The sequence below is a fragment of the Crocodylus porosus genome, unplaced genomic scaffold (assembly GCF_001723895.1).
Source record: "Crocodylus porosus isolate Cpor-Errol unplaced genomic scaffold, CroPor_comp1, whole genome shotgun sequence".
NCBI classification, from domain to species: Eukaryota; Metazoa; Chordata; order Crocodylia; family Crocodylidae; genus Crocodylus; species Crocodylus porosus.
In genome coordinates this window covers 6823522-6834766 of record NW_017728911.1, presented here as the reverse complement: position 1 = coordinate 6834766, position 11245 = coordinate 6823522, and the positions used below count along the sequence as shown (strand labels likewise).

Genomic DNA, 11245 nt, shown 5'->3' with positions numbered 1-11245 from the left:
TAAACCCCGATTCAAAGCAATGAGACTTCACAGAAGTATTCTAACCCAACATTTCCTTCATACATTTATTTGTCATTTCAAGAAACCATTTGAAGTTCTCAGGGAGTTTTTTTCCCCTTTTCTCCACTATAAGTGGTTGTCCAACAAAATTAATGATTTGGTAGGGTAAATCCACTTTTAATAACTCTAAGAAAAAAGGTTAGCAAACCTTGTGTTTCAAAACCCACAGAAATAGTTTTCCTTCACAGCTCATTTGTATTCTGATGGCCTGTAAAGAAATACCTACAGCAGAGCCCCACATGCCCTCTCTCCTGCTTGTTAGTGAGGAGCAATGACTATTTCAAGACTACCACTTTTGAAATATTCCCTATGATTTAAGTTTCATTACTGTGGCTAACTGTGACAATTATAATGAAACAGATGTACAAAAATGTGCTACCAACTTACACTCTAGAAAGCACTATCCACTCTGTGATACTTGAGATGGTTCATTCACAACCAGATAAAAGTTTTCTTTAATCATATTCCCCGAGACCTGGCCTATGAGTTTTAACCTGAAACATCTGAATCAGCACACAGCCTTGAGAGCAGCTGATGTTCACATCCTTTGTTGGCTGCCTACAGTATTGCAGAGCAGGGAAGACCATGTTGCTCCTCCCCTAGTTCATGAAGGCTCCCAGTAGGGCAGGGCAAGCAGTAGAGTAACTGAGGGAGGCAACCAGGGCAGGAGCCTCAGGCACCAATTTGGGTACAAGAGGGGAGGGAAAGGGGGTGCTGTCACAGCTGCCCCTGCAGCTGCAATCACAGCATCAGCTGGAAGTTACTGCTGCTGCTATTCATGTTAGCTGTGTGCCCAGGACAACTAAGTTGGTACACCTCTGAGGACAAGAACTGGACTGGTTCTGCTTGAGCCCAGGGACATGCTTCAATCACATCTGGCAGGAGAAAGGAAATGCAGTTATGGTTCTCCAGTTTTTGGCTGCAGGCTGGCAAAGGTTAGAGCTCATAGGAGCTTTATCTTGTGCCAGCTGGCAACATTCCATGAAACCATATGCCAGATGGAGACTGACAGAGTACAACATGCTCTGTCCACTCCCTCTCTACCTAAGACTGCCAAGAGGGCAGCCGAGGAGCTGACCTGTCCTGGTTCTATGCCTGCATTGACACCCCAAATCTGATGGGGCCCCAAGCACTTGAGGGTGGTTTTTGCTTGCGCTCCTTCACTTTCTTGAAAGCCTTTTGTTGGCTATGGCTGCTGTAGAAGAAACATGAAAATATTATCTAATAGGAATTCAGAAAAATGATTGTGCATGGCTCTTTGAAAAGAAGGATGTACCTCACGATAAACTTGGCTTTGCATAAAAACAGCTCAGTTTCTCCTATAACTACTCAATAGTTCTTAGTCAAAAGTACTTATCCGTATTATACAGTCTGCTTCTTGATGGTAGACTGAAAAATATAAATCTCAATAATAGCCAACCAAGCAATCCAGATCTCTTTTCTTCCCACTCGCTTAAAATTCTTACGATAAATGCTTTTGAAATGTATATCCAATATAGAATAAATTGCTTCTATCCTATTGCCAAAATATACAACACATTATATCTGCTACCCTGTGTGATAAGCAAAACCTATGTTTCCTAATAGCGTGTAATCAAAAGTAGATGGTATTTGGTAGCCTTATGGAAGGAAATACAAAGTTGTACTGTGATCATTTTACAGAATCTGTCATCTAACCATGAAACACCAAAGGGTTCACCTAGGTGGTATCTTCTGAGAAGCACCAAAAGAAAAACACCAGATCATTTAAGGCTTTTCAACCCTGTTGGTCTCTCCATTGAAGCACTTCTGCTTAGGCAACAGATTTAAAAATCTAACCTGTAACTCTGATTAGCAGCTTTGAAACTTATTTTAGGTCACTGGACTTCCTTGGGATATTTACACAAAGATTACAATCTGACTGACTATGAAGTAGGTAAGGTTTACCCAATAAAGTTAAATCTCTTGGAAAAGAAAGACAAACAGAAAACAACCTAGATACTGCTGGTCTCCTGGAACACTATTTTTCTACCTTGTTATAAAAGAACAAATAAATTATACATTTGACTCAGAAAGCTTCTAACTACTTTTGAAAACATTTCCTTAAGTGTGCAAGTTCACAATGCCAGATAATTCACAGCATAGGGGAAACATTCACTCAAGAGACGGTTGCCATGGTTGCATAATTTTCTTTTTACATTTATATAAATTTGATCTGTTCAGTAAATATAGTACACCTACCTGCTTTTGCTAAAAAACGGAAGTGGGTCAAAGTTCAAATAAAAGTGAAACATGGGACCTCTGTAATTCTGGACTAGTCAAATATGTATTTTTTTTAAAGATTTAACCATGAAAAAGTAAAATCAAGTTTCCAGTATCACTGGTAGTCTCGAGGTACTGCATCTTAATTACACAGAAAGATGCATGACATAGATACAAACACTAAGAAGGACAAGACCAAATCATAAGAAATCACCATGCATACAAACCTGCTTGGTGATCAATGGGAAGTAGGGATTTTTAGTGCAGTGTGGGCCAATGCATGGGGCCCACCAACCAACGGGATGGGTCCAGCCCATGGACCATATGTTTGATACCCACACTGTAGTCAAGATCTGGCATCTATGCAGCCCCAGAATGTCCAACATTTCAATTTAAAATGCACGCACCAGCTCAGTAGTCAAAGAGTGCAGAACCTGCTACTGCATAGCTTGGCTTATGCTAAGAGAATTGCTTGCTATTTAACCAAGCTAAAATTTGTCATTGGTCAAATGTAAAACAGAAAACACACGATCCCATCAATATAAACAGTGGCAGACACGAAATGAGATTTTAATTGTTTTATGAGGCGGCCACATTTCAGCAGAATGCCAAAGCAGAAACACACGTTTGAACCTGCTTGAGTAGACTCCTGAAAGGGTTTTAAAAAAAGTACATGCCTCCCTTCTCTTCCCCCCACTTTTTTTTTTTTTTTTTTTAAATTACGTGGGGAAAAAATAAAACACAAGCATTGCATTTTAGGCATTGTTATTAAGGTTCAGCATGGATTGGACACACACAATTTCAGTTTTACCTGGTGCATTTCAGTTACTAATGAGTTAAACCTTTTAAAGTTTTATTGCCATTTTATAATAGGTTTCCATTTGAATGGGTAAATGCAGGAATGTCAGACACATCTTTTACTTTATGGAATAGTAAGTCCATAATTCAAACTGCATGTTGTCATGCATGAATTAATGTGTCAGCTTCTGAAATGTATGAGAGTGGGCAATTGTATAGAATTCAGGTATGAAATTTGTTTGCACAATATCTCAATTACTTTTTTTCTACTAGATGCTTTCTAAATTTTTACAACCTACCTAATTTAGTGGCAGCTTGCTATTAAAATGTTATCACAGTATGTAATGCAATAAGGTTTTGGGAGTGGACATTTTTAGCATAACAGAACAATCCAATATTCCAAAAAATTGGAATTTGTTACTGCAATCTGCATTTTGACAAAAAAAAAAAATACTCTTTCCACTTGTAGACTTTTCTAATACATGTGATTCCGTACCTTGCTGTCTTTCATTCCAGCTAAATGTTGGATTGCTCCTGATATTCCAACAGCAATATAAAGTTCCTAGAACAACAAAAGTCACTGTTAGGGTCACAGACACAGTTTTAATTAAACATTTGCAATTTTTAACAAAACCATTACTGTATAATAAGTTATTGTGACACTACTTTCTTGTACAAATGACTAAAATTCAGGACAGCAATTGTGTTATAGCAATGAGATACGCCAGTATTTCAGGAACAAGGCTTATGTCTCGTTCTCCTGCCCAGATTCAAGGTATACCATAAGAGAAGAATGTTTGAAAAAAAAAGTGTGGCACATCTACAGAACATTAGGCTCTGTATACATGAGACATTTGAAGTGCTCTACTCTATGCATATTGGCTGCTTATAGATGTGGGGAAAAAACAAACAAACCAAGAAAAGTGCTTTGCTTTAAGCTTGGCACACCACTGAACCGAACACAGTGCATGCCCAGAAATGGCATAGCATTAGTTTGACCTGGCTTGCCCAAGGTCTGTATAAATCACGTACTTCAGCAGGGCTTTTTTGGTGCTTTTATCCAATAGCCAATTAAATCAGTTGTAGACAGAAACTCCAGAAAGCCCCACTGACGTGCCCAATCTATACGGACACTGGGGAGCCGGGCTGAACTAATGCGCTTTCTCTTCTGGTAAAGAGCTGTTTTCTTTTTGTTTTTTCCATGTCTGCTAGTAGCCTATGGTGCTGCAATCCATTCCACTCCTCAGATCCAGGATAAAGGTTGTCACCATTAAACAGGATCTTGGAAATTTCCAAAGCCAAAATTCACCAGGACTGTATGAAGGGCAAAGCTGATTGTGAACAGAGGCTGCTTGCAGATGTTTAAAACAAACAAACAAGACCCCCCTCTCCCCCTCCCACCCCAAAAAACCCCCCCAACCCTGCTTTACCAAAAGAAACAATGCATTACTTTGACTCGGCTCTGTGGCGTCTGTATAGATTGGGCACTTCAGTGGGGCTTTTTGGTGCTTTTATCTAAAACTGATTCAATCAGCTATTAGATAAAAGTGCCAAGAAAGCCCTCCTAGAGTGCGCAGTCTATATGGACATTGGGCAGGCCAGGTCCAACTTACATGCAGCCTCTTCTGAGCATGTGCTGGGCTCAGTGTGGGAACACACCAAGTTTAAACTAAAGTGCTGGGGAGGGGGTTCGGTGCGGTGTTTTTTTTTGTTTTTTTAACATCTGCAAGTAGCCAGAGTTGTCAGAAAACCCCCCCACACATACCCAATTGATATGTACTTAGATGATCAAGATGGTTAATGCGGTCACTACAATACACAGTCACAACTCACAGAAAACTTGAGACTTTTTGCTGGAGATTTCAAATAGTTCATTAAACAGTCAAAACTGAGCAACACTGATGTTTATTCCTTTATACCATTACAGACTAACTGAGCTTATGCAAGTTGCACCTTTAGCAAATGGTTATCTCAATTCTAGATGTCCCAAATCTCTACAGGAGCACCCCTGCTCATGGCAGCTTCTAAAACAGCATAAATGTAGGGATCCTTAGGAATGATGGGGTAATTCTGGCCAAGGATGCAGCAAGGGAGGCCAGGCCAATCTGAAGACATAAGGGAGGACTGGACACTGAAAAAGAACCATAGAAATAAGAACCCAAGAAAGGGATCATCAAAAAAAAAAGTTTAGAGGGTGAGAAAAAAATATAATGGGGGAAAATAGAAATAAGTTACAGTGGGTTCACTCCCTTTTCAGAAGAAAAAGAAATGGAAGGAGAAACAAGAAAGGGAAAGAACAGAGTTAAGGTTAGAAAAATATTCTGAATAATTCCTAACGGATTTAAAGTGGAGTACTACCTGCTACTGAATTACACACGACTCCCTCCTGCAGCCAAATCTCTTTATAGATGTGCCCCCTCATTTACATATTAAACTCAGATTAATTTATAGAATTTGACAAGACTGATCAAGCCAGATATTGTGAATTTGTGGTGAAAATCTATTCAAATTTCAATGAGAAGTATGATCACTGCAGCCCAGACAAAAATCCATACAGTAGTAAAATTTTACAACCAAGTTCTAGAAACATTCAACTAAGCACCAAGAGTTCCCTTCCTTGTTCCTTTTGTGCTAAAAGGTTCATAAAAAGAATTGGTTATCCACACTGATAAACCCCAATAGTTTTACTCTAGCTTACTGATTTTTTTAAGCAAACACCATCCCTTTTTATGTTACTAGTTATAGAAGAAAAACATAGCCAGTCATGCAACCAGAAACCCCACATCCTCCAACCCTCTTCCCAAAAAACACTGGATACATTTCCCAATATTTCCTTGTAATCATGATTTAGCTCCAAGGAGAGACATATTCACATATTATAAAACCCACAACAAATTATCTGGCAACTTTAGTAGTAAACACAGCTCACAGGCAAAGACGTGGTATGGAGACCCCTAGATGCGGTCCTCAAAGTCAAAAGCTGAAGCACTGAAGTAGAGCAGTGTGGGGTAAAAAAGCAGTACCTTTACCTGCACTGTATGCATCTTGCAGATTGAAACCAATTTCAATCTAGATTAACATTAAAAAAATGGGAATGCAAGCCAATACATCTGAATAGTCAGTGGCCATATCTACACAAGACACAGACTGGGCAGAAGCGTTGCATGGCAAAAATCGTGATGCGATGCTACTGAGCAGTAGTATTAGGCAACTGCACACTACTGTCACAAAAAGGTGTTCATCACCAGTACTGCACAGTAACTCAGGTTACTGTGCAGGTTACAGCTCAACTTACTGAGTAGTCAATGTCTCATGTAGATGTGACCAGTGTATACCTATCTCAGAAAAACCTTTCTCTCTGGGGTTAAGACATCCAGCCTACAGTCAACCCAAACGTAGAAGTATTTTCAATTTATATAGGGCAAATGGTTGCCTCATTAAGACCAGATAAGTGTCATCATTACTGTTTAAGCACATAAAAGATTTTCATTTTTCACCAATTCATTCATAAGGAAGACAGACAATGAGCAAATGGCTAGAAGACAGGTCTGTCTGCTAAGCTATAATTTCTCAATTCTTCTGAATCAAACTACCATAAGGAAACATATTTACTTAAGACAAGCTGGATTACAAAAGAGTTAGAGTACCTATATTACAATGTGGAAAGGGCGCAGCACATAAGCTTTCACATTTTTAAAGCCAAACCACGTTCTGGTTCAAGTTAGCACTTACAGGACAGCAAACTTAGAGGGATCCAAAACACAAAAGTGATGACTTGTATGTTTTCTCTTTCTACTCCTCATAGCACAGCCTATAATTCTTACTGAAATGCAAGAACCACACAATGCTAGCTCTTGTCTATGCTAATTTAACCCCTTCCTTTTGAAATGCAAACAATACACCGAAGTAAGTTATCTACACATGAAAGAACAGCTATACAAAAAAGAATGTGCCTTACAAAGTAATAAATAAGCAAGTGATCACATACAGCCCTCATCTTTAGCCAAATGCCTTTTCTAATCCCCTACTGTCCATTAGCATGTTCCAACTTCTAAAATGTGTAAGTCTCATTATTGTGCTCCAGTCACAATTTTACCAAACACGAAACAAAAACTTCAATTTTGACCTTCAAGGCTGTAAAAAAATTTATCTCATTTGAGACCTACATCAAATTTAAATTCTGTAAATCAAAACACCCTTTTGATACATGTTTGATATACATACAAAACCCTTCCAACTTTCATTGCTGCTCCTCCTCCAGTAGGTAGTATGGGAGATTACTGCATAAGCCATACACTTTGAACATTTTATCCCTCATACTTCAGAGGGACTTGTACATCTGTAGGTTCTGGGGACAAAAGGCCTTCTCCCTGGATGGCTAGTGCAGCCCAAGAGACTCCCAAATCCCTCCTGGTTACCACACCAGGCTCTCTAATCTTGATCTCTGGCATCTTATTAAAGACTAGCAATGCTAAGGCAGGGACACCACACCCCACTCACAAAGGTTCACTAGTCTTTGTAACACCCATTTCCCTGTAACTAAAGGCAACACTCTCTCTCAGCCTTCAAGTAAGCTGGGGTCGGTTTATAGGCTCCAAGGCCCCAAACGAAAAGTTGCATAGTAGAAATTGTATCAAGGAAATAAGGCTTATTATAAAAGTGTGGCCTTACTTAGGATGATGATGCATCCCATTTTTGCTAGGTCAGTACAATTTTTAAAAATCTGTACCAGGAGTCCTGCTGAAAATAGGACAAAAGCCTTCATTTGATAAAACTGATGGGGCACCTGGGACAGAGCCACAATCTCCAGCATCCCCTGCTCCCTCACTGGCAGCTCTCCAGACATGCACATACAGATGCACACACTTCATTCCTTGGCACTCAGCAACAAGAGAAATAAGCTCACCCCTAGTCTAACCACCTCTCAGCATGTTTTGCCTACAAAGTCCTGCATATGGCTTACTTTTCCCCATCTTTTTTCCCCTGACTTTTGACTATGCCACTAATGTTCTGTTCTTTCTTCTAAAATCACATTTTACAGGTCAAGCTTAGACACCAGTGCTCCTACACACCAACTTCCTTCTTTAAAGTAACTCCCATATGAATTGAGAACACCTGTTTTAATGGAATATTTTATTCTACCAGGTTCCAGCACATGAAAACCCTGACTGTTATGGTCTGATGACAAATAAGTCAAATTCCACCCCCCTTCCCTCCCCACCTACCTCTTTGGGCACTGAATTAAAAGGTCAAGAGAAACGTGAAGAGAAAATGTATTTGTTTTTGCCAAATCAGTATTCAAAATTCACGTTCACTCAGTTCAAACAGTAATGTTTACACATGCCTCAATCCAGAATTTGCTTTCCCGCATGTCCTGGAAGTGGCCTGCAATACTAGAACTTTGGGTGGATTCAGGAAAAAGTCTTTGTGGCTGTTCTCCTTCTGCCTTTAAAGCTGTTATACAAATCCATCTTTGACACAATCAAGCACTGAGCCAGTGGATCCTGCAGCAATGCTACTAGCAAAACAACAAAATGAAATATTGCCCAGGGCAAAGGTTTAAAGAGAGGCAGCAAAAGTTAGGCCCTTTAATAAGCAGCCAGATTTTCAAACCTTGTTTCAAATCCTGGGATTTAGGAGCCTATATCAGGCTTTAGGTTCATATATTTGAAAAATCTGGTTACAAATTTATCAGATAATATAGGTAAATCTGGCCTAAAGACAGAGATTTATTAAAAAAGAAAGGATTGAAACACATGTGGTCTTTACTACTGAGACTTTTGCAAACAGACATTTTAATACATTGCATGAATCTTCATGATACTGGAGTCTATCCTTTTTCTGTTCTTTGCTTTTCATTTTCAGTGCAAAATGTAGGGCTTTTTGGGCAAAAAATAACACATCTAAAATACAGGTGCTAACTCTTACAAATGAAGCCAACTGCAGTTTAATATTTTTTTAATTAATCTGAAGGAGGCATTTATAAATAAATACTCAAAAACATTTATGAATATTTAAAAAGTAGTTTATGTAGCAAAGGTTGTAAAAAGCATAATCACTATGTAAGTTCAGAAGCAAATATGAAGTATTTGCTTTTAAAAATGCCCTAAAATTCATACTTAAGAATTGGTTCAACTGGCTCAAAATGTGATTTGGGAAAAACAAAACAAAACATCTTCATGAGATCAGAGATGTGCTTTATTCAGTCATTTAAAAAGCCACTTAATTATCAGGCTGAACTACAGAACATAGAGATCTACTAATGACAGGCAGGTTAATGTAGATGGCATCTGCATACATAGGAAGAGAGGACTTTCCAATATAACTTGCATCAATTCTCAGAATATCTACACATTTTTTACTTGTGGTTCTGACATCAAAATTATTGTAAGAACCCAAAAGTGGTATTTAGCCTCCATTATCACCATACCCATAGCTTTTCATTTATTATGCCAATTAAAATTTTCCTTATAGCTTTACATACTCCTGGAGTTTTTTCACTTATCTAGAAAAGTATTTCCAGAAACACTGACAAAGACTACCTGGAAAAAAGACAAATAATTAACAGTATATTTCTTTTTGAGTTTAAAAATTGTATAAAATAGATGTCAAGAAAACTTGCATATGGCTATAAGACCCATCCAAATTCTACACATATGTATCAAACTATACAAGAGATCATATTAATTATGATCTCTCACTCACTTTTTATGGAACAGATTATTACTTGAGGACATCCCATTTTAACTGCAGCTGCTATGTCTAACAGATGTAATATAATACACACACACACACACACACACACACGGTTAGAATATGATATTGTAATTATCCCAAATGAGAAAACAGATGCTGCATAATTTTCTATGATTCTATAAGAGATTAATTTAAAATTGTATTGTTTTTACTACACGCCCTTTTAAAGTGTGTTGTGAATTTTAGAGATATGAGGTCCTTCTTATCAATCTGCTAAAATTCTGAAGGCCAGTCTTTGGAAGGAAGCCAATTTATCAAGAACCAGAAATCCATGTATATTTCCTGTCCACATAGATAGGAAAAGCAATGTCGTCTCATTAGAGGGTCACTTATATATTATTAGGTTTCTTAATCTAAAAAAAGACTTTCCTGTATATTTAAGCCCTAAATAAGGAATCAGAGCCCAGGGAAAGGCCCAACCATTCCTCTCAGACACCTCCTGAGAGCTACAGTACTAGGTTTGGTGCTGAAAAATTTTGAAGAATCAGCACTTGAAGTTCTTATTTTATCCTACTTCAAACCGGGATTTTGACTCAGCCGGAATTTTGACTCAGGTTTCAAGCAGCTACAATTTCAGACAAGAGATATTCATTATTATTATTATTATTTTAACCAAAATGAGAAGAGGCGCTACAGGAGAGATTTTTCTAACATGGTAGGTTTTTTTAAAAACAACATTTCAAAATGCTGACCACCTAGCCTACCAGGTGCACACTAAAAAGCAGTTTAAAAACCACGTACCCAATGCACATATCCAGGCCAAGCAGATCCAGAAAAGGTAAAGAGAATTCGCATATACAAGTTTTCAGGACAGGTTCTAAAGTCTATATTCCAGTTATATGCTGTGCTAAGGAATTCTATCTGTGGGTTTGCAACCACCATTCTATACATCTTTGTGTACATACTAGATGTTAAAATTATTTATGGAACAATAATTTCTTAAACATGACATGTCTAATAATATTACTTGATATTTACTTTCAAGAATATTTAAAAATTGTCTGAAGTTGCCTCAGGGCAGTCAAAGGTTTATTTGCTTTAAAAAACCACAAGAATAATTTTTTATTCTCAATTTATGGTATAACTCTGAATTCTCTGAAGGTACCGTTTTGTACCTTTCATGGGTATAACACAAAATGAGATAGTTGCTTTGCAAGTATGCTGTCAGCTCTTATTGATTTTCATGCCAACTTCTGAATTACACTGAAAATCTTCAGTGTACATCAATTTGTCATCATAGCAGTGGCATGCTTTTAAACAGCTAGTTTAATGAACCCCCCCTGGCACACGTACTCTTTCTGCAGGCTGCCCAAATATCCCCACCCCCCCCAGTGAAAGGACAACGGAATTAGAAAGAAATCTTAGTAATGAGAGTTACTTCATACAAAGG

At 38.1% G+C, this 11245-nt stretch overlaps 1 protein-coding gene across 1 annotated transcript in view; it reads right to left on the bottom strand.

The window, feature by feature from the left end:
* The window catches only part of ETFA (electron transfer flavoprotein alpha subunit), a gene marked incomplete at its 5' end in the record, with an annotated part of 40292 nt that overhangs the window by 5549 nt on the left and 23498 nt on the right, over window positions 1–11245 (bottom strand). The window contains one exon of the mRNA XM_019533154.1: window positions 3596–3661. Coding sequence (XP_019388699.1) covers window positions 3596–3661 — 66 coding nt within the window. The remainder of the gene's footprint in view (window positions 1–3595; window positions 3662–11245) is intronic.